Genomic DNA, 24,300 nt, shown 5'->3' on the forward strand with positions numbered 1-24,300 from the left:
AGTGAACTATTAGTGTAAATAACGTTATAGTCTATAATGCCTGCCAATTTAAAAACTGCAAGAGCTGTTGGCTTATAAAACCAAAGTAACCATAAACGTAACTGGTTCCTAAAGTGGATAAAATTACACTAATGCTCTGGATAGAACATATTATAACCAAGATTGTTAGTTTTCTTTGGAAAATGATTAACTGCATTTAGAGCATTGATTTACCCTCTACATTACCCTCTACAAATGCTTCATTTGGGTTTGCAGTCCAGGAGTGTCCAAACAACCTGGAATATATGGAATGTGGAAACCCCTGTGCCGACACATGCGCCAATCCAGAGAGGAGCAAGATCTGTAAAGCCCCATGTACTGATGGTTGCTTCTGCCCTGCTGGTAAAGTAGCATCCTTCTTATAACAGGCCACGCTCATCAAGGGACTAATGGGGAGATACCTTTTGTTGTTCAGTGAAAGGCATTCTTCTTCATTAAAATGTGAACATACTTAAATAAAACTGTAGACAGAATTTTACATTCCTTTGTCTGGAAAACTGGCAAGTAGACAGATACTAGTTTGTGTCTTACAAGGATGTGTCTTGCATGGATTGTCCCGGGCAGTCACGGAATATCCAGTATTGACCCACGACTAGGGAAGAATGAACAGTTTCTTATAGCAGAAGAATGGATTAATGTAAAGACTGGTTTGAATTACATCTCTTTCTCCTGGCTGAAGCCAGACCTCTAAAGGGTCAGGATCATGACAATGGAAAGGAAGACAGGAGGGTCACTGGTGTAGAAACAGAGAAAAAGGCACAGGTCTGGTTGGGGAAAGATCAGGGAAGGAGAAGCTGTCTCGATGGGGAGAATATAGGCAGAGAAATGTTGTGTGAGCCTGGATGGGTGGTCAGGCACCTCCATGGTTTCAGTTAAGTTTTCGATATGTGTCCAAATCACTGGGAACTTGCTCTTGCTGAAGTCAAATACAAAAAAATGTGTATGCAGATGCAGGCTTGCACATAGATAAATGGAGGCTGGGTTGCAGCCCTGAAGTTCCTTTTTTATTTCTGAACTAGTATTAGAAATGGATGGAGACTGTATCATAATCTTGCATTTGGCCCTTTACAATAGTGCCACACATGATGTCACTTTTCAGCAAGGTGACAATAGACAGCCCCATGGGATCAGAAATGCACATTGCAATTAAAACCATCTGCACTTTAGCCATGGTGAGAAATGTCTCCTATCAACTAACAGATGAACTTTCAGAATGCTGCAGACAATGAGCAAAAAGACATGATTTTCCTATAAAACATATAATTCACCCCAAGCCAGACATGCAGAAATGTCCAAGTATGATGCACTGTGTTTTCTTATTTTCTGAATTTTCTTCAGTGTCCTTCCTACCTTAAGAAATATTAATTAGCCAGTGTTTCTGAACAGGGACTATTCTCGATGACATGAATGGCAACAAATGCATCCCCACTAACAGCTGTCCATGCATGTTTCAAGGCAAAGTCTATGCAACTGGAGGGTCCTACTCCACTCCTTCTCAAAACTGGTATTGTTACAAGCCTAATTATATTAATGTAGCAGATGCATTTATTAGAAAGCATTGATGAGTTAAATGTCATTGTCTCCACACCCCGGTCCTAATATTTGTCTTAACTAAAGATAGTATTGACACAAAACTTAGGATCTGATCACCACCAGACTCTAGAGAAGGTCAGAGTGAGATCTGAACATCATGTAGTTAGTTGGGAGTCCTTTGCTGATACTGAACCTGAGACTTCAGAAGCTGCAAGCATGAGCCTCTCCTGTCTGAGATAAAGGATCAGGTCTAGTTAGCTTGGAGGCATTAGCTGACTCAAACTTCTATGTGGTCTAGTCACTATGGGGGGACGGTTACACTGTGTTAGTGTGGGTTGCATTCACAGTTAGTTCCTATAGAAATAATGGTCTGCTTCAAAGCCCTGGATCTAAACCCCCCTCAATGTTGAGAATGTGTCGATCTGGGTCCAAACTTTGCAGCTTGAGTCCATCTCTAGTCTTCACCTATAAAAGGTTTTCACTGAAGAGACCTGTCATGTATGCTGTTTGCCAGTTTTCATTTTACTCTTCTATTCATCGTTCTAGTGTCCATTGAGAAGCTCAACAAACAAGCTTGCTTTTCCTGATGGCCTTGTCTTTTCCTGTTTGCAAAATTTCCCTAGTTCCTCATGAAGTCCAAGCAATATACCCATGTTTTGCTGTTTTCCTTATATGTGCATTGCTCTAAGAATGAAGATTCCCTGTTAGCTTGAGTTCTCCATACCTGCTGAACAGCTGCATCTGCAGCACAAAGTGGTGTAGGCCCTGCATACAGACTCATTTATGTTCTCTGCAACACTGTGGAGAAAGCTATTGATTTAGAATCTGTAAGATATTTCTCAACTAATTATAACATCCTGGGTTTTGAAATAGTGTCCCTTGCAAGGGCCTGAGTCAAAGCCCATTGAATTACAGGAATCAAAGCAATGTTGGGCTGGAAGGGACCTCAAGAGGTCATCTAGTCCATCCTTGTGCACAGAGGCAGGACCATGTATACCTAGATCATCCCGGGCAGGTGTTTGTCTAACCTGTTCTTAAAAGCCTCCAATGGTAGCAATTCCACAACCTCCCTGGGTAACCTATTCTGCTATTTAACTATCTTTATAGTTACAAAGTTTTTCCTAATATCTAACCTACATCTCCCTTGCTGCATATTAAGCTGATTACTTCTTGTCCTAATTTCAGTGGACATAGAGAACAATTGATCACTGGCCTCTTTATAGCAGGCCTTAACATATTTGAAGATTGTTATAAGGTCCCCCTCAGGCTTCTTTTCTCAAGATTAAACATGTCTCCAGTGTGTCCACATCTTTCTTAAAACGCAGTGCCCAGAACTGCACAGAATACTCCAGAGGAGGCCTCACCAGTGCCAAGTAGAGCTATAACCCCCAAACCTTTTTCTGCAGTACTACCGCCTAGCCACTTATTCTCCATTTTGTATTTGTGCATTTGATTTTTTAAATCCTAAATGTAGTACTCTGCACTTGTTATTGAATTCCAGCTTGATATTGTCTACAAACTTTATAAGTGTGCTCTCTATGCTATTATCCTAATAATTTATGAAGATATTGAATAAAACAGACAGAGGACAGATCCCTGCAGCTATTTCCTTCCACCTTGACTGAGTACAGTTTTCCAACCAGTTCTGCACCCACTTTATACAGTAGTTATATTTTCCTAGTTTGCTTATGAGATAGTCATGAGAGACTGTGTCAAAATCAAGATGTATCATGTCTACTGCTTCCTCCCTATGCACTAGCCCAATACCACTGTCAAAGAAGGAAATTAGGTTAGTTTGGCATGATTTGTTCTTGACAAATCCATGTGGGCTATTACTTATTCAGTCTATTATCCTTCAGGTGCTCACAAATTGGTTGTTTAATCATTTGTTCCAGTATCTTTCCAAGTATAGAAGTTAGGCCGACTAGTCTGTAATTTCGCAGGTCATCTTTGTTCCCCCCTGTGAAAGATAGGTACTATGTTTGCCCTTGTCTTGTCCTCTCAGACCTCACTCATCCTCCAAATAGTTCTTGAAGATAACAGTTAATGGTTCCAGGATTGCTTCAGCTAGATCTTTAAGTACCCAAGGGTAAATTTCTTTCCATTAACTTCAGTAAGCTTTTATTCTTTCAGGGCCTGATGATGCAAAGCCTTACACATTTGGGAGGAGCATTGCATTGAATAGGTAGCTGAGTAACAAACTAACTAGAGGTGGTCCAAAACTATGCATTGAAATGTCTTTCCAACTGAACATGCCATTGTGGATAGAAACAGACACGTTTAAAAAATGTGTCAATTGTCTCTGACATTCCACGGGAAAAATAATATTTCCAAATTTAAAAAATGTTGTTTCTGAAATTTTTGTTTGGGGAATCCCAAAGCTTTGTTTCAGGGAATTCTGAAATGTTATTCAAACTGTTTCATTACAACATGAACAGGAAACAATTTGATCTAGAAAGGAATCAATCAATCAGTATTAAGTAGCAGCTGCAATTGATTATTTTAAAAATGAAATAAAATAAAGTAATAGACTATTTGAACCATTATATTCTGTCACATTATGATGTGTGATTTTTACACTTGTGCATGTTATGAAGTAATGTAAAAATAAAAAATATTATAAAATAAAATAAAATTCTAAACAAAATTTCAGAATTCCAAAATGTAAATTTTCCAATTTGGAATTTCTGTTTTGCAGAAAATTTTGAAAATATTTGTTTTTGTTCTGATTCAGAATGAAACAAGTTTCAAAATGTTGAAATTTCCCAGAAAAGGAAATTCTAAGTTTCAGTCAGCTCTACTAACAACAGGAAGAAGAAGTGACTGATTTATACAGACATCTCAAATTTTCAACACAGATGATATCTCCTCACATGTATTCCGATTATAACTGTTCCTCTTTGTTTTTTATAGTACCTGTGGTGGTGGCCAATGGGTTTGTGTATCTCTGCCTCTTTCTGGAAATTGCAACGTGGAGGGAGGGTTCCACATTACTACGTTTGATAACAAAGAATTCATTTTTCATGGCAATTGTCATTATGTCTTAGCTAAGGTATGAAAAATAGCTTCTTTAATTTTTCAATCTATTTAGGATTAAAAGCTAAGATATGTTAGAGCTTTATCGCCTCATTTGCTCAGATGGCTCCCAATCTAACAAAGCACTTCAGCATGTGCTTAACTTTTAAGCACGAGTGGTCCTATTTGCTACCTCATAAGTCTGAATCACATCTGCTCTGTGCTTATCAGTGGGTCCTTTCTGCATCAACACAACATTTTAAATAAGTTTTAAAAAATTATTTACTTTTCTAGGGGACCTATTAGCATAGATTTCCTCACTTTATCCTGGTGGAAAATTGTCTGGCAAACAAAGGTGAATGAGCTGGCCCCTTCTTATCCAAAGACCCACCTCCAAGTAGCCCTTTGAAAAATAGACTAGCAGCAGATACTGAAGGAATGGACCATAAGGGAAAGGTTAATGGGCATGGTTTTGCAAGTGGGAGTGAAAGGTAACATTTTGCAATTGTAGTTGGCATGTCTGGGTCCTTTCCTATTTCCCTGTAAATATTTTAGAAATCTATTTTCCCCACTGCTTGCTTCTTATTATATGATAGAAAATGATTTACATACCTGTTTTTCTGGCTTACTTTCAGGACAATGGCAGCAGCTTTGTGGTTGTTGGAGAGATCATTCAGTGTGGGATATCAAGCACTATGACTTGCTTGAAGAATGTATTAGTCACATTAAGAGCCCTTGTAAGTCATTGGTAACTACTTAGGTTAAAAATAAATGTAAGGACCAGGAAAGATCATCTGGCACTCCATGCCTGCACTTTTTGATTAAATGTTTGTAATATTCCCCTACAAGATCAGAGCTCTGTGCTAGGCTCTGTATAAACACATAAGAAGAGGCAGTCCTTGCCCCAAAGATTTTTACCATCTAAACAGACTAATGAAGGGTGGGAGAGGGGATGTATTATTGTCCCCATTTGATAGATAACGGTGGAACACAGAGACTGAGTTACTCAAAGCCACACAGACATAGATCTCAGGAGTCTCTGTTGGGTGCCTTGATCACAAGACCATTGTTTCTCTAACTTGTATGTTTTCTGATCGTCCACATACTCTCCTACTACAGGAACAAACCATTGGGGAATTATTGAATTCATTTGTACTTTTTGCTTCAATTATCTTTCCTGGGAACTTCCTCCAACCTAAGTTAGGCAATTCTTATATACATATATGGGATGGGGGTAAGGAGGAGCCACCAAAAATGGATCTAAAGTATCACCACCCTTGCTGCATGCCTTCTTGACTGTTTTGAAGGGAAAAGGGAAAGAGGCTTGAATTTGGTTTTATGGGTCTCCTGTGCTCCATATGTTTACCAGCTTAGTTCTACAGCAATCCTCTGTTTTCTCCTAAGTTCCTAACTTTTGAGATTCTGCCTCTTGCATTTTTCACAGTGGTAAGAGGTTCAAAAAGAATCTCTATCAGCCTTCTTGGTCTTTTTCATAATTTTGAGAATTTCTACTTCAAAAACATCTCCTCTTTTCCAAGAAATAAATAGAAGCCCAGGTCCCTTATACCTTTCTTATCATTAAGATTCTTGAGACCTGATAGTACCTTTATTACCTTGTGCTGTATCCTCTCTAATCTCCTTTGTGGAGTAGAGTCACCATAACAGCACATTGTTTTCCAGATGGAAGGCCTGATCCCGCTCCCCATGTAGCCTATGGCAAAATTCCAATTTACTCCTCTGGGAACAGAATCAGGCCTGATGTCTGCACAGTGCTCTGACGATGTAAATTTCCTCTAAGTAAATTTCCTCTATTGTCCTCAAAAAGTTAAGTGAGTTAACATATGCTGTCAATGATATTGCTTAGGGAATGGGTTCTTTTTTTCCAGTACAGCTCTCAGAATTTTTCAGTGTTGCTGCACAGATCCCTGGACAACACCACTCACCAGATAATATCAAACTGTGTTATGGGGCGGAGGGGTCTTGATTTATTGAAGACTCTCCCTTCTGTCAGAAGTTTCCAAGGCTGAAGCATGTCAGAATGTGCCGCCAATTCCATCCCTTTCTTTGATATTTGATTGTCATTGTGGCATATTTCATTTTCCATTTGCAGAATATCCGACTCTGTTCCTGTGGAAATGTCTATATCAATAATTTCATTGCAGTGCTGCCAATAACTAGAGGTAAGTGTTCCTTCTTCAGTGTTCACATCTGCCCCAGGTTATCCCACACCTGCCTGCAGCAGGTTCTTGCACCTTCCTCTGAAGCATCTGTTTCTGGCCACTGTCAGAGACAAGATACTGGACTAGATGGACCACAATTGCTACATTCCTGTTCAGTGAGCAAGCAAATGGAGGTGTACATTTGGTGTCGTCCACTCTTCACATATATGCAGGTTTGTGCATATTTTCTTGGTAAACATATATTTATATATTTTTAGATGGCATCACTATCTTCAGACCGTCTACATTCTACATCAACATCTTGACCTCATTTGGAGTACAGATTCAAGTGCAAATAAAACCCATTATGCAGCTGTTCATAACAGTGGATGACTCTTACCAAAATCACACATCTGGTACAGTATATTACGCTCTTGATGTCTACCCATGTTACAATGGTACATCCATCACCCTTCCTGTCCAAATTACTTGCTTCCATTTTGACCTTAGTGAACTGAGAGCCTTATTCAAATACCTTGCATCCCTGGTGTGATTGGTTCGGTCACAGAGACCTCCTTGGGACTGTCACCTGACATGCTGAAACTACCTCTGAGCCCATTTTCCCTGACAGCTTGGGACTCCAGGACCTTGCCTTGTTGAGCCAGACATGTTACTCTGCTGCAACACAGACCCAGGGTCTGAACCACACCCCAAAGCTTCAGACTTAACTGAAAACAGCTTAAGAAGTGCTCCTGTCTTCAGCACCCAAACACCCAGTTCCGAATGGGATCCAAATCCCAAATAAATCTGTTTTACTCTGTATAAAACTTATACAGGATAAATTCATAAATTGTCCACTCTCTATAACACTGATAGAGAGATATGCACAGCTGTTTGCTCCCCCAGGTATTAATCACTTACTCTGGGTTAATTGATAAACAAAAGGGATTTTATTAAGTATAAAAAGTAGGATTTAAGTGTTTTCAAGTAATAACAGACAGAACAAAGTAAGTTACCAAGTAAAATAAAACACACATGTCTAAGCCTAATACATTAAGAAACTGAATACAGGTAAATCTCACGCTCAGAGATGTTCCAATAAGCTTCTTTCACAGATTAGACTCCTTCGTAGTCTGGGCCCAATCCTTTCCCCTGGTACAGTTCTTGTTGGTTCCAGCTCAGGTGGTAACTAGGGGATTTCTCATGATTGCAGCCCCCTTTGTTCTGTTCCACCTTCTTTTATAGCTTTGGCACAAGGCGGGAATCCTTTGTCTCTCTCTGGGTTCCCACCCTTCCTTCTAAATGGAAAAGCAACAGGTTTAAGATGGATTCCAGTACCAGGTGACATGATCACATGTCACTGTAAGACCTCATTCTCCATTCTTTCAGGGTTGGCCTGCATGTACCCAGGAAGGTTTGCGAGTAAACAGAGCCATTTACAACCAATTGTCCTGGTTAATGGGATCCCTCAAGTTTCCAACCCACCATTAATTGCCCACACTTTGCATAATTACAATAGGACCTCAGAGTAATACTTCATATTTCTAGTTTCAGATACAAGAATGATACATTCATACAAATAGGATGAACACACTCAGTAGATTATAAGCTTTGTAATGATACCTTACAAGAGACCTTTTGCATAAAGCATATTCCAGTTACATTATATTCACACTCATAAGCATATTTTCATAAACATATTGAGTGCAATGTCACCCCGGAACAAAAACTTAAAGTCTAGGTAGAATCGACTAAATCCTTCCACTCTGCTGAGGTAGATAAATTGAATTTCATATTATGTGGTATGTGAGAATCTTTTGAATGATTAGACTATAAAGGAAGACTGGTTAAGATATTGGGCTGGGACTCAAGGGCTGTGGATTAGATTCCTACCTTTTCCACAGACTTTCTGTTACACCCTCGGCAAGTCACTTAACCTCTCAGTGCCTTTGTTTCCTACCTGTAAAATGGCCTAATATTCTGTTTCTCCAACTTTTTTTTGCCATTTCTTTAGTTTGTAAACTCTTTGAGGCAGAGACGGTCTCTCACTATGTGTATGTACAGCACCAGTCTCTGTTGGGGCCCCTTGGTTCTACTGTAGTGTAGATAATAAAAATTAAACCTTGAAAAGACTAGTCTACTGTGTGTGGATATTAAATATACCAAGCAAGACAAGTCTTTGTCTCCTACTTCCTGGATGGAAACCTAGAGCATCAGAGAGCTAAGATCATCCCTCTAAATCTCAAAACCCTATTTATACCATTTGATTGTGATTTATCCCCCACCCAGGTCTTTGTGGCAATTTCAACAACATCCAGATTGATGACTTTCGGACAATTAGTGGAGTTGTGGAGGATTCAGCTTCAGCCTTTGGTAACTCATGGAAGACTAGGGGCAGCTGTCCTGATGTTGAAGATAACTTTCAGGACCCTTGTGCAAACAGTGTGGACAAAGGTACTTATCCTCATTGATGTTCCAGAGCTAAATGTCTGTTGTATTTCCGGTAGCCTATATTGCTTTAGAAATCTTTTAACCAGGGAGTTTATGGTCGCAAGAGCTGTCTGTCTTCCAATGCTATTAGAAGAGAAAACACAATGGTTTAGTCTGGAGGTGGTTTAACCTTGAAAAGGTTGTTCTTCCATGTTTAAAAGGTGATAGTTTTGTTTTTAAAACAGAACATACATAGTAATGCAGAAAGATGTGGCACTTTCCATTTGATTTGATCACTGATTAATTTGAAAACCCAACGAAGATGTATTAGAATAAAGGCTTTAAAGACTAAAAATATATTGTTATTAACATTATGCTCCATATCATCTGCTGATATAAATTGGCATAGCACCACTGAAATCAGTGGAACTACACCATACTGCACTAGTTGAGGATCTGGCCCAATAAGCCTGACCCTGCATTCCATAGAATCACAGAATCATAGATGTGTAGGACTGGAAGGGAACTTGATAAGTCATCTAGTCCAGTCCCCTGCACTGAGGCAGTTCTAAGTATTATCTAGATTTCTAGACCATCCCTGAGAGGAGTTTATCTAACTTGTTCTTTAAAACGTCTACTGATGGAGATTCCACAATCTCCCTAGATAATTTGTTTCAGGCTTAGCTACCCTTACAGTTAGGAAGCTTTCCCTAGTGTCTAACCTAAATTTCCCTTGCTGCAATTTAAGCCTATTACTTCTCGTGCTGTCCTCAAAGGATAAGGAAAACAATTTATCACCCTCCTCTTTATAAGAACCCTTTAAGTGCTTGAAGGCTTTTATCATATTCCCCCGCAGTCTTCCTTTCCAGACTAAACAAACGCATTTGTTTCAGTCTTTCCTTGTAGCTCATGTTTTCTAGACATTTAATCATTTCTGTTGCTCTCCTCTGGACTTTCCAATTTGTCCACATCTTTCCTGAAATGTGGCACCCAGAACTGGACACAATACTCCAGTTGAGGCCTTACAGTGCTGAGTAGAGTGGAAGAATTACTTCTCGTGTCTTGCTTACAACACCCCTGCTAATACATCCCAGAATGATGTTGGCTTTTTTTGCAACAGTGTTACATTGTTGATTCATATTTAATTTGTGATCCACTGTAACACACAGATCCTTTTCTGCAGTACTTCTTCCTAGGCAGTCATTTCCCATTTGTATTTGTGAAATTGATCATTCCTTCCTAAGTGTAGAACTTTTCATTTGTTCTTACTGAATTTCATCCTACTTAGTTCAGACCATTTCTCTAGTTTGCCAAGATAATTTTGAATTCTAATCCTGTCCTCCGAAGCATTTGTAACCCCTTCCAGCTTGGTATCATTCGCAAACTTTATAAGTGTACTCTCTATGGCATTAACCATATAATTTATGAAGATATTGAACAGAACCAGACACAGGACAGATCCAGGCAGGACCCCACATGATATGACCTTCCAACTTGACTGGAAACCATTGAAAACTACTCTCTGAGTATGGTTTTCCAATCAGTTATGCACCCACCTTATATAGTAGGTTCATCTAGGCTATATTTTCTCAGTTTGCTCATGCGATAGTCATAAGAGGCAGTATCAAAAGCCTTACTAAAGTTGAGATATATCACATCCAGTGCTTCCCCCATCCAAAAGGCTTGCTACCCTGTCAAAGAGGGATGTCAGGTTGTTATGACATGATTTGTTCTTGACAAATCCATGTTGACTGTTATTTATCACCTTATTATCTTCTTGAAGCTTACGCACAGATTGCTTGAATATTTGCTCCATTGTCTTTCTGGGTGCAGAAGTTCAGCTTACTGGTCGATAATACCCTGGGTTGTCCTTATTCCCCTTTTTATAGGCAGGCACTATATTTGCCCTTTTCCAGTCCTCTGGGATCTCTCCTGTCCTCCATGAGTTCTCAAAGATGATCACTAATGGCTCAGAGATCTATTCAGTCAGTTCCTTAAGTATTCTAGGATATATTTTGTTAGGCCCTGCCAACTTGAAGACATCTAACTTGTCTAAGTAATTTTTAATTTGTTCTTTCCCTAGTTTAGCCTCAGATTCTACCCCATTTACACTGATGTTTACTATGTTAGTTATCCAAACACTGGTACCTTTTTTGGTAAAAAATTAAACAAAAGAGACATTTCACTCTTTGACCATTGCTGCATTTTCTGTTATTGTCTTTCCCTCCTCATTAAGTAATGGGCCTACCCTTTTGTTGGTCTTCCTCTTGCTTCTAATGTACTTGGACAATGTTTTCTTGTTAGCCTTTATGTCCGTAGCTAGTTTAATCTCATTTTGTGCCTTGGGCTTTCTAATTTTATTCCTACATGCTTGTGTGTGTGTTTTTTTTTATATTCATTCTTCATAATTTGACCTAGTTTCTACTTTTTGTATCACTCTTTTTTGAGTTTCAGGTCATTGAAGATCTCCTGGTTAAGCCAGGGTGGTCTCCAACCATACTTTCTATCTTTTCTACTCATTGGGATAGTTTGCTTTTGTGCTCTTAATAATGTCTCCATAAAAAACCGCCAGTTCTCCTGAACTCTTTTTTCCCTTAGACTTGCTCCCCATCAAATCTTACCTGCCAGTTCTCTGAGTTAGTTAGTTTGCCTTCTTGAAGTTCACTGTCTCTATTCTGCTATTTTCCCTCCTACTATTCCTTAGAATCATGATCTCTATCATTTTATGATCATTTTCACCCAATCTGCCTTCCACCTTTAAATTCTCAACCTGTGCCTCCCCATTTGTCAGAATCAAGTCTAGAACAGCCTCTCCCCTAGTTGCTTTCTCCACCTTCTTTAATAAAAATTGCCTCCAATGCATTCCAAGAACCTGTTGGATAACCTGTGCCCTGCTGTATTATTTTCCCAACAGATGTGTGGGTATTTGAAATCCCCCATCACCACCAAGTCCTGTGCTTTCAATTATTTTATTTGTTGTTTAAAAAAATCCTCATCCACCTCTTCTTCCTGGTTAGTTGGTCTATAGTAGGCTCATGCCATAACGTCACCCTTGGTTTTTACTTCTTTTTTCCTTACCTCGAGACTTTCAACAGGGTTGCCTCTCATTTTTATCTCAACCTCAGTGCAAGTGTATACATCTTTGAGATGCAAGGCAACACGTTCTCCCTTTTTCCTTGCCTGTCCTTTCTGTACCTATGTGCAGCCAAAACTCCCAGTTTGGCTTCAGTGCAAGATCTGCCCTGGTAAGTGCCACCATGTGTTAGGAAATCTACAGTTTGCTGGTGATCACATGGCTAGTTCGATCATGTCTTTGGAAGTGACTGGAAAAAAGTGATTGAAGTGAGAAAAATGCATTCTAACATCTGTCCTGCAAACCTAAACCACAGGACTGATATTAGTAGCAAATGGAAATATTCAGACCACTATATCTGTCAATCTAATCACACTCATCACCGTGGTTTCTGATTGTCTACGATTTCCTTCCACTCTTACCTGAATGTCTTAAAATATCTTCAAGATGAAAAACATTTTCGAGATTTGTAAAGCCCATTGAGAAAGAGGGAGATTATAAATTTGCAGATGTGGGTAGTTTATCCCTATTTTCCCTTTCAGAAAAATTTGGGCAGCACTGGTGTGAACTTCTGTCTAACACAAGTGGTGTATTTGCTTCCTGTCATTCCGTTGTAGATCCCTCATCGTATGTCAAGGTAAGGAATTGTTTTAATCTAGTCCAAAACTTGACCTGCCTTAAATGTATTCTGATCAGGTGGGGATTACTTGCCGTATTCTACTTGCTCTTTAAAATTAAATGCACTGATGCCAAGAAGGAAGTAACAAAACAAGAGTTTAAGAATGTTCTGCAAGGGTTTGTGGTTCTTTTCTATTGTGGACACAGCTGCTTTTCAACTACCAATTTCTGCACCCACAAGGCATCAGATGCATTAGAACTTTCTAAGAAATCACATGACAATTCCCTAGTGTCTATGGGTCTATTCATAAGGCTGCTTTGCTGTGTAAAGCCAGGAATCCAGCCTTTTCCTTGAACCCGAGACACAGACTGTTCACTTCCAATATTAGCTAATGAAGCCTCCTTTAAGCTATCCACACTAGCTTTTTCCAAAGCAAATTCAGTAGATTCATTTTTATTTGAAAGACTTTGGCCATTAGGCACCAATACACTTTCCTCAGAAGAGAGACTGTTTACTATCAACAATGGCCCATTAAGAGTCAAAGGAAGCAATTCCTTTTCACCCGTCCCTAGGGCACAGCTATTGACTTCTCACAAACTTCAAAGATTTCACCCAGAAATTCCTTTCCTTCTGTAATATCATGCACTGCAACAGATTCTTTCTGAACTTTTGTTATGTCCAGAATAGACTTTGGCACAACGGACAAATAACCAAACTCCTTCTGAGTTTCACTTACATCCAGAATCACTTTTGGCACATTAGGAGGATATTTACACAATTCCCTTTCAGGCAGTGGCGGGTTTACAATGGCGCCAGTGGCTCCATGGAGCTGGGCCCATGCTCAGAAGGGGCCCTGGCCTGCTCCACTTGCACTGCACCCTGAGACCCTGCTCGCTCCCCCGGCCCGCCACTTGCTCCTCTCAGCCTGCCCGCCGGCTGGCTGAGGTCTCCTCTCTGCCTCCTGGCCCCTCCGCCCCCTGCTCCTCTCTGCCCCCTGGTGGGACCCCAGTGCACCTCCAGCTCTGGGCAGTCTCTGCTTCCCACCACCTGTGGGGCCCTGCCTGTCTCCCCAGAGCTGAGCCATCTGGGACTGGTGCAGAAGCCTGGCCAGTCTCAGCCGGGGAAGGGGCGTGGGGGGGGCGACAGAGTGCGGGCCTTGGCTGGGCCCCTCCAGGGATCCTGGCCGGGGCAGGCACTGGCCTGGCTAATCACACTACTCCTGAGGGGCTGGAGTGATTTCACCTCCCAGCAGGGCCAGTGAGTGTGGCCGGGAGGCAGGGCGTGGGGGAGTGGGTCTCTGGGGGGTTGGGGTGGGGGGTTGGGCTGTGCGGAGGTGGGGAAGATCTGTGTGTTGGGGCACTAGGGAGTGGGGGTTCTATGTGGGGTGTTGGGCAGTTGTGGTGGGGCTGGGCAGGGGGGCTCTGGGCAGGGATGGTTTTGTGCAAAATGCTGTGCATTTGTGGGGGAGGTCTGGGGGAACACTGGGCATAGTTGGTCTGGGGGGGCTCTGGCCATAGGGAGTTGGGGAGTTGTTGGGCAGTGGTGTGGCATGGCATGGGCCCGCCTCCGAGGGGAAGGGGCACGCTGGCAGCACAGGGTCAGGCGGGCCACTGTGCATCTGGCAACTACCAGTTTGTAAATAGTGCCCTCGCACTGGGCTGGGTGGAGTGGGGCTGCCCCTGCCGCCATGCACCATTGACTCTGGCTGGCCCCTCGCTCTGGGGACTGATCTCCCCACACCATGCTCCATTGCCTCCATGGCGGCCCACAAATATGTTTGACGCCAGGCCCACAAAAGGTTAATCCAGCCCTGCTTTCAGGCAAGCTGGTAGACTTCATAGTCAAAGGGTTAGAAGTGTTTTCTCCCCTGCAGCTCTCTTTGCTGACAACAGCTACAAGCTTAGGAACCATTTCTTCCTTGTCACAAGTTTCCAGACTGTCAGTAGACAACATAGTCAAATCACCTTTTACAAGCTTTACTAGCCAACAATCCATTACTCCCTAAGAATGTACCCTTTCCTTCCTCAGTTAGGGCTTTAACCTGACCATTAACTTTAATCTGCTCTAGAGAAACATTTTCCTGACCAAAGAGTATTCTCTGTGCTTTATCTAATTTCCGATTCACTTCTGAGATACTAGACAGACATTCAGAAACTTCATTTACAGACAAACTGCTTTTTTGCACAGATAAACAGCTAACTTTCTCGGACAAGCATTCGGAGAAACACTCCATAGGCAAGTCCTTGCCCTTAATTGACACAGGTTTAGGATTATTTCTTTCCTCTGACTGGTTTATGTCAACCTGACTGAACAAAGCTTTAATATCATCAAAAGATCCTTAGGCAATAACTTCCTTATACCATCTATAACTTCCTGTTTAACACCATTCCACTCAAGGTGGATTTTGGCTAAAGGCACACTTACAGTAAACTCATAGAGGATTACACTATTAACACTCTTATCTGGTAAGTAGTCTTCCTTTTTGACAAGATCTGCTTTAACAAGAGTGATATTAGAAGCTGTAATTTGCCCTAAACAGCTTTTCCATTGATTTTTACATTCTCTGCACATGTTATGGGGTTACCTTCACCTGAGCTCACAGTAAAAGCATTTACATAAAAGATGGCAGTGTTGGGGTATATTTGGTTACACACAGACAACTGCTTAGACTCATACAACATACCAACATTGTTATAAACTGGATAGATTCTATCCCCATCTCTGTTGTTGAGAGGAGCTGGCTTTTCAGGATGATACAGCTTCTGCTGTTCTTCCATGGGTTTTTTTTTTATTTGGATCTTAAGTCTAGCAACCTTCTCCTCAGCAGCCAGCCGTTCCATGTGCCTTGCATGGGTTTCTTTCTTTCTTTCTTTCTTTCTTTCTTTCTTTCTTTCTTTCTTTCTTTCTTTCTTTCTTTCAGCAGCTTCTCTTTTCATATCAGCTATTTTTTGTTCATGTTCAAATTGCTGCTGGTTTCTCAATGCAAACATTTTTGCTGGGTCTACTTCCTTATCACTGGCAATTAACAGATTTTTCAGTTCCTACTCTGGGACTTTTTTTTAAAAGACAACTCCCTCTGTGAGCACAATTCTTCCAGGCTTTTTCTGTCAGGATCTTGATCATGGGTCACTCATTGTAACTGATTTTAACCTTTAAATTCTCCAATCTCAAAATTAATTTTTGACAAGCGTGTGGTTAATTAACCTGTGGTAATATGTATCCTAGAACTACTACGCCACTGTGACCGGGGTCCCAGTGGGGCCAGCTGTGATCACTCAATTAGGGTGAACTACAAAGAATGGGGCAGACAAACCCCAAAGCTGGTGGATAATTCAATACTTAGATTTACCAAGCCAGCATCAAACAGCTTCTGTTATACCTTACTGGTTACTCAGAAGTTCAAACAACACAGTTCCTTTAAAGTGATCCAGCCTCAGGCCTCCATCCGGGTACCCTCGTCAAATATGATGAAGTTTTCTGAAAATTTTATTTCATCGTATGAAATAAAAGGTTCTACCAATCCCAAAGGATCGGACACCTCCCAGGTTATTGAATATTCCAGATCTATCCCAAATACACACTTATGCCAATTCTTATTAACTAAACTAAAATGTATTAAAAAAGAAAAGAGAGAGAGAGTATGGTTAAAAGATCAATATACATACAGGCATGGGTTCAATTCATTGAGGTTCAGATTCATAGCAGAGAGTAGCAGCCGTGTTAGTCTGTATCCGCAAAAAGAACAGGAGTACTTGTGGCACCTTAGAGACTAACAAATTTATTAGAGCATAAGCTCTATATAAGATGCATCCGAAGAAGTGGGTTGTAGCCCATGAAAGCTTATGCTCTAATAAATTTGTTAGTCTCTAAGGTGCCACAAGTACTCCTGTTCTATAGCAGAGATGGTGAGCTTTGTAGTTGCAAAGAGTTCTTTCAGAAATAGTCCAGTTTTCTAGCCTCCTCTTGACCATACAGTCCTGGGTAAACAATAGACTTTTGATGTAACCTTCTGTTTCCTAAACACCACTAGTAATTAGTTATACAAATTAACATAGGGCAATTTATCCATTAGGCAGACTATCATCATTCACCCAAGATTCATCTAAATGTTAATATTCCCTTTTGATCTCTGAATTAATAGTTATAGGGACAGACAGGAACAGTCTGTTTACCTGGATAGCATTTAAGATACACACTATCAGTATTGCTTCTAACTTCTAACAATATAGGTTTGCATTTCAAAGTTCTAGCCTATTTACCATGAATGGCCCTAATTACCATTTGCATACCTTTCTAACATGACTTTAAAGTTGGCTTTGGGTCATTCAGCTTGCAAGTTGTTTAACCCTTTCTGGCCATGAGTTATAGTTTGTATAAGATGCCTTGCAATTATATAATAATGGTAGAAATAATGATTTGCATGATTCTATTTTAATTAGACAACAGCACAGACCCATTTTCACCAAAAAGATTCCAATGAAAAAAATGTTGATGAGCTCTGATGCATAGCCCCATTGTAGTCAATGGGGCTGCTCATATGTCTAAAGTGAAGCATAGGCCTCAGTGTTTTGCTGGACTGGTGCTTTAGTAACCAGCAAGGCATTTAAACTAACTAGTTTGATATCTTGCCACAAATGGTGCTAGCTCATTTTCATTGTGAAATGATAAGACTTGTAGGTCTCAAGGTCTAAATAAAAGAAACTGAATAGATGGAGGTAAGACACAAGCTTTCTGTGCACTTTGTTTATACCTAGAAGGTAATCTAACATGTTACTTAAGGAATCTTCCAAGAAAGATGTTATAATACAGTTCAGTGCTTCTGAAACATCTTGGATTCACACTTAGCTTCATTTAAAATTCAGATCTAAAAAAAGAATATATTCAACATCAGCGGCTTTTATATCATACTCTTTGTGGTGAAGAGACATTAGTCACTCCCTATTAAAATTGCAACAAACTGTCCTTAGAAAGCCCTGATTTTGCACCTCTGTAATTATGATACAGAAAAACTGACTTGGGCTGAAAATAGCCATGTTTATTCTGAAGGTAAAGAAGTTCCTGAAATTTTTGAAAAAAAAACCTAGTGTTTTTTTTATACAAATCACTTAGATCACCCGGGATTTTAACTCTGACTTGTCCAATGTGCCTTTGGGTCCAATTAAAAAATGGCTTGTAAGTTACCTTTCAAATGTTCCAAATTATTAAATCTCATTGAAAACTCATGGGCCAGCTATGTTTAAAATAGGTTGCAATTAACCAAAACCAGGAATGAATTTTGTTGTGGATAATTTTGCTGCTCCTGTTGATTTCAGTGAGAGTTATTGGCCTAATTCTCCCACTGATGTCAAATGGGAGCTTTTCCCATTAATATAGGCAGGAGCAGGCATGGGCACTATATGAGCATGTTGCCTTCTACTGACTGGTTGCAGCTTAGAAAGAACATAAGGGTATTTCTGTAGGTGATAGCTAACAGAGCTCTTGCTTTAGCTCAGTGGTAGAGGCCGTGTTTTTTAAGAGGGAGGATCAGGGTTTCAGTCTCAGCTAACCAAATGTGTGTTATGAGGAGGCAATAATCTGTGTACCTTAAAAGTTGCAAGCACTGTCCCATAATAAAGTTGAATTTGTTCTCTTTGTAATCCAAAAAAGGAACATTCTTTGGCTTTCAAATATTGAGGGTTAAGTCTCACTGACAACGAGTTCATGATCATATAAATAGTTAAGATGGCTCCTTGTTTCTGCTGCTCGGGCTCTCATCATAATATCAGTTTCCTTATGTATTGCCTAGAACTGTGTTTATGACACTTGTAATGCTGAGAAGAGTGAAGCGGCCCTGTGTAGCGTGCTCTCTACGTACTCCAGAGATTGTGCTGCAAGAGGAGTACACCTGAAAGGCTGGAGGCATGGGGTCTGTGGTATGTGTAACATATTAACATCTGTATGTGCACAGGAGAACACATTTTGGAGCTCTTACGCTGTTGAAACAACTATGTTCTGTGCTCACGTGCCAAGGTGATAGGTATCTTAGAAATAGGATAGAAGTATACTCTGGACCATATCCTCAGCTTGTTGTAAATTGATGTTGTTCCATTGAAATCAAAATAGCTATGCTGATTGAAACCAGATGAGGGTCTGACCTTGTGTGTTCTTTCTATGGGAATAATGGATGAATTTAGCATTCATGAAAATGAGGGATTAATATCCTTAGCTAAATCAAGGCCTAGCACGGGCAGGAATTAGGCAAACTCTGAATACAAAGGACTCCCAATATATTTTAGTCTTGGCTGCCATAAGATCCATTTCTGTTCAGTTTCTGACCGACAACATCTACCATTACACCGCAGTCCTTACCTATACACAAACTTGCACCATTTTAATTAAACTGATTTGTTTTATGTTACATTAAAGTAATAGTTTCTTGCATAAAGTGTATTTGCACATATCATCTGAGGATCATAACGTACTTCATAGATATTAATTAATTCAGCCCACAAACTCTCCTGTAATTTAAGTACTAATATCCCCATTGTATAGATAGGTAGTCTGTGGCACCAAGCGATTAAATGACTCTCAAAAGGCCACATAGCAAGTCAGTAGCATCGACAGCAATAATATAGGAGTCCTAGTTTTCAGTGTTCTGATCTTACTACTAGATATCTGTGTCTCTTATAGACCATTTCAATAGTCTTTGGGGGGGTATATATGGATAAATGCATTTATGCTTATAAATGGGTATATATTACATCACAGACTTCTTTTTGCTAAATGGGGTTACTCCTTTGGGGCTTGATCAATTCACTGTTGAAGTTAATGGGACACCTTCCACTGACCCCGCTGAGTACTGGATCAGGATCAACACCCAGGATAATTTCTCCATTACCTTCATTTTTATTTCTGCATTGCCATTCTTCCATTGATGATCAGAGGATTCACCTGATTAACTCTTGCTATCATAAGTGCGGCTTGTTTGCAATAATTCCCAAGTGATTGGTATGAGAATAGCTGCTCATTGACAGCAGTTTTGGAAGATCTCTCATTTTTCCTATGAATGATTTCATGACTGGAAACCAATCTGAATATAAAGCTATAAGATAATGGTATATATGCAATTTAGATTCCCCTTGGATCTACTATAGTTTGTCTATCTATTGGTTAATTACATGCCTTTGAGCGACTTGAATTTTCCAGATGTGATAAACAATGTAATTAGAGTAGTGACTTGTAGAAAGAATTTAAAATTACAGTACAAGCAATTTAACAAACTTTTGATACAGTAATTCAAAAGGAACACAGTGTATTCTACAGCTGATTGGAATAGAAATATACAGCTGTATGTATTATATACAGTGCCTGTCTATTGAAAGCTTTCCTGACAGATGAAGAATTGTGGAACAAGATGCACTTCAGTGTGTGCCAAAAGTTAAGAACTACATTATGAAAAGCAGGAGAGAGCTGTAGCATTGGTTTAAGAAACAAAACTCCATTCACTCATGATGAAGTTGGTAATATCAGCTTCAAACAATACCCAATTTACCTTCTAAGGCTGGGAAAAAAATACTGATTGTTCAACCTTCACAATACTTCTTTGCCTTCAGACTTGTTTAAAGAAGAATAAGTACCCTTTTGGGAACATACCAGTGCTAAGAATAAAGTCTGTTGGGCAGCATTATTCATGAGAGAATGAGTAAATAGGCCAGATTGTGCTCCATTTCACTGGTGTTTCACACTGCTTTGATTTCCAAAGCTCTTTCAGATACTGCAGAGATATTAAAAAAGGGCAGGACTGCAGCCAGATGCAAGGCAGTTCAAACCTCAAAGGTTACACATCTTTAACAGTGAACAGTATAATCAAACATCTTCTTCTCAGAAAACCCCACAGTAGAGCTCTAGTTACTTATTCAGCAAAAACAGGAGGATGGAGCAGCGTTTGTCCCTCTGATGGCTCCAAATTTTGGCCCAGCCCTTCATTATATTTAGACCTGCACTGCCTAACACCACCAAGTCTCACTCCCTTTTAGAGGCCCTTGGACTCACCAATAGCCGCAGAGGACACTGCACTGCCCCACCTTACGGTTATATCCACCTTTCTGGCTCTTCCCTGTAATCTGGCACAAGCTAAAATGGCAGGAGCCACTTACCTCTCAATACTTATGCTCCCAATACTTCTGTTAGTCTTAAAGGTGCCACAGGACCCTCTGTTGCTTTTTACAGATTCAGACTAACACGGCTACCCCTCTGATACTTACCTCTCAGTGTAAGCCAAGGTTATTTTACCACATACTTGGTGTAGAGATTGGAAGATGCCCTCCCCATTAGCTCATGCAGTTTGATCAGCCGTCCACTTGCTCAGAAGCATAACTGAGCCCTGTTAGACTTGATACTTTGCCTTTCAGTCCACGCAGAGAAGCCAAAAGACTTTGCTTCTCTTTTTCCCAAAGGATGTTCCAAGAGTGATTCCGTCTTTCCATTCTTCTCCAGCGAGCTTCTAGAATCTACATGTAGTGTCCTTGGCAACAGCATGTCATAAACAGAGAGTTCTCTGGCAGCTGCCCATTCAACTTAACACGTACAATAATAGTGTTAATTTATTTTTTTTCAAATTACTCCTAATTGGAGAGTCTCATATCTTTGGTAGATCTTACTGTACTAAGTTTATGTATCATTGTGGGCCAGGGACTGTATGTAATTTCATGGGAGAGGGTGACCACAGCTCCTCCAGGAGCAAAGAGCAGTGTGTGTGGGGGGGAGAATTAGGCAAATTCTCTCAGGTTATAACACCTCCAGAGGGGTGCCACCACCCGGAGAGGCTTGCATATACTGGTTCAAACTGGATGCTTTAGATATCAACAGACAAAGAAAGGACTTTTGGATAAAATAGCGTGAGTTTAAACTGACTCAGGCCCTGCTTTCTGATCCAGCAAACAGACAGGACCTTCTACCCAAGGGAGGCCCTAGTCTTTCCTGGGAAGAACTGGAAGGACTTGACCTATTCATGAGGGTTCTTGTTCTGAGCAAAAGGAGTTATGAACTTGTAGCCACAGAGAAGCCCCTGTGTGGGGTTTGAAGGACTGACTCCTACCAGAGCCCTTGTTGGGGTTGGGCAGGGGAGGGTGATCTCCGGTAAGCTTCATTAGCATGTGTGTAGGTTCTTTTATTATTTTTCATTTGTTTTCTTTAATGCTTTCGCTTTAAGAATAAATGTTTTTGCTCAGAAAGAGCAGTGTGGTAATGTAACAGGCAACTATGCTGTTTCTAAATCTAGAGAAAAAAGCAAAGCAGGTCTGCTTAGGAAGTCTGACCTGCTGGGGAACAGCACAGGGAACTGTCAGCTTGGAAAAACCTTGGTCAGCATAGGTGCTGGAACTACAGGTGCTGGGGGTGCTGCCGCACCCCCTGGTTTGAAGTGGTTTCCATTCTATACAAGGTTTATAGTTTGGTTCAATGGCTCTCAGCACCCCCACCATACAAATTGTTCCAGCACCTCTGCCTGTCAGGAGGGAGAGAGATGTGGGGTTTTGCCCAAGAGAGATGATAGCTAAGGAGCCTGCATGCCCTTGCTGGACCACAGAGAGGAAATCCAGGTTCAATTGCCCTGAACTGTGACACTCATTAGTAAAGCAGAACACCAGTTTATTTTTAAACATAGGGACATATTAGAGGCAGGGCCGGCTCTAGGCACCAGCTTACCAAGCAGGTGCTTGGAGCGGCCACACCAGAGAGGGGCGGCACGTCCGGCTCTTCGGTGGCAATTCGGCAGTGGATCCCTCACTCCAGCTCGGAGCGAAGGACCTCCTGCCAAAGTGCCGCAGATCGCGATCGCGGCTTTTTTGTTTGCTTGTTTTTTGTTTTGCGAGGTGGGGAGGGGTGCCTGCTTGGGGCGGCAAAAACCCTGGAGCCGGCCCTGATTAGAGGTATGCAGTATTTGGACCCTGACATGTGATAGCATTGTATATATTTCAGAGTTTTGGCTAATTAATTCTAAATACCTTAGGTAAGGCGGGTTCCAACACTTTCCTTTGGAGAGAGCCTTCATCGTTAGGAGGAAAAGTATATGTAGTTATCGCCTACATCAAGAGCAGAAGTGATAATTTAACACTGCAGGTCACAAGCCCTTTTCAGTCCTTATTTTATTTGTATTGTAAAGATGTCTCTAAGGACTGTCCTGAAACGATGGTATTCAGCTACGATGTGAAGTTCTGTAACCACTCCTGCCGCTCCCTGAGCGAGCCTGATCTGCTGTGTAATGTCCAGAGCACTCCTGTAGAGGGCTGTGGTTGTCCCAAGGAGACCTACCTAAATGCTGATGAATGTGTGTCTCCAGAAGACTGTCCATGTTACTACAAAGACAAGACAATTCAAGCTGGGAAATCATTCCAAGAGGACAAACTCATGTGGTAAGTTGTTTCAGATGAACTGAAGAATGTATGGTAGATGGATTGTCATGTTAAACGTACACTGCAGCCCACGAGAGTAATAATCTCTGAACGAATTCATATCACACCAAGGAATGATGAGATTTTATATTTGACAATACTCAGTCAGGTTCCACCATGGTCCAATGGACAAACCCCAAAGTGGTTAAGTCCAAGTGCTCTAAGAATGAACAAAAGGCTTCTATAACATGGGAGATGAGAGCCACACATAATTGGTAGGAGCAAGTAGAGAGATTAGCTGTAATGGGCAGGGGTGGAGTGCATGGAAAGCGAGAAGAAATGGAGAGTTGATCAGAAGTCAGGAGGTCCGAGGGGCTATCAGAGTAGAAGTGACATTAGCAGGGAGGTCGGAGGGCAGTGGAGGGGGGGAGCAATAAAAAGCTGCAGAAAAAGAAAAAAGAGTGGTAGGGTGGAAGCAAATGTGGGACACAATGGTAGATTTATGAATGGCCTGGCCTCAGGATTACTCCTCATGCAGTATTAGGATTGACTGAAATTTCACTTTTGTGTAATTTTGGTGGAAAATAGCTTTTTGCCAGTATTACAACTTTTTACGGAAAAAAAATATTTTTACTGAAAATTTCTTCTTTTTGAAATGAAAAATGAGAAAGGAAAACAGAACATTTTTACAATTTTCAAAAACAGAATGCTTTGGAGCCAAAAATGGCCTTTGAGAATCAACATTTTCCAGCATTGAATAATCAAGAAATTGACAAAAACTAAAACAATAAAAGGATTTAAATTTTCCATGACAAATAACTGGCATTTTCAACCAGCTCAATATATTACACCGAATAACAGAATCGCTAATTATAATAATGTGCACTTATATAGCCCCTTTCATGGGAGGATCTCAAAGTATTTTATAAACACTAATTAATTTAGCATCCCAAGACCCCTCTTAAGTAGGTAAGTACCATGGAGAAACAGATGCAGAAAGCTGAAGTGAACTGCCTAAAGATATAAAACAAGTCTGTTGCAAGTGAGAGAACAGAACCTAAG

At 40.7% G+C, this 24,300-nt stretch overlaps 1 protein-coding gene across 1 annotated transcript in view; it reads left to right on the forward strand.

Moving 5' to 3' along the window:
* The window catches only part of LOC101938415 (mucin-5B-like), a 69,551-nt gene that overhangs the window by 11,399 nt on the left and 33,852 nt on the right, over window positions 1-24,300 (forward strand). The window contains exons 7-16 of the mRNA XM_065592021.1: window positions 256-381; window positions 1,426-1,543; window positions 4,486-4,624; window positions 5,223-5,324; window positions 6,698-6,767; window positions 7,025-7,162; window positions 9,036-9,200; window positions 12,792-12,886; window positions 18,654-18,780; window positions 23,010-23,259. Of these exons, the coding sequence (XP_065448093.1) occupies window positions 256-381; window positions 1,426-1,543; window positions 4,486-4,624; window positions 5,223-5,324; window positions 6,698-6,767; window positions 7,025-7,162; window positions 9,036-9,200; window positions 12,792-12,886; window positions 18,654-18,780; window positions 23,010-23,259 (1,330 nt within the window). The remainder of the gene's footprint in view (window positions 1-255; window positions 382-1,425; window positions 1,544-4,485; window positions 4,625-5,222; window positions 5,325-6,697; window positions 6,768-7,024; window positions 7,163-9,035; window positions 9,201-12,791; window positions 12,887-18,653; window positions 18,781-23,009; window positions 23,260-24,300) is intronic.

The sequence above is a fragment of the Chrysemys picta genome, chromosome 4 (assembly GCF_011386835.1).
Source record: "Chrysemys picta bellii isolate R12L10 chromosome 4, ASM1138683v2, whole genome shotgun sequence".
Taxonomy (NCBI): domain Eukaryota; kingdom Metazoa; phylum Chordata; order Testudines; family Emydidae; genus Chrysemys; species Chrysemys picta.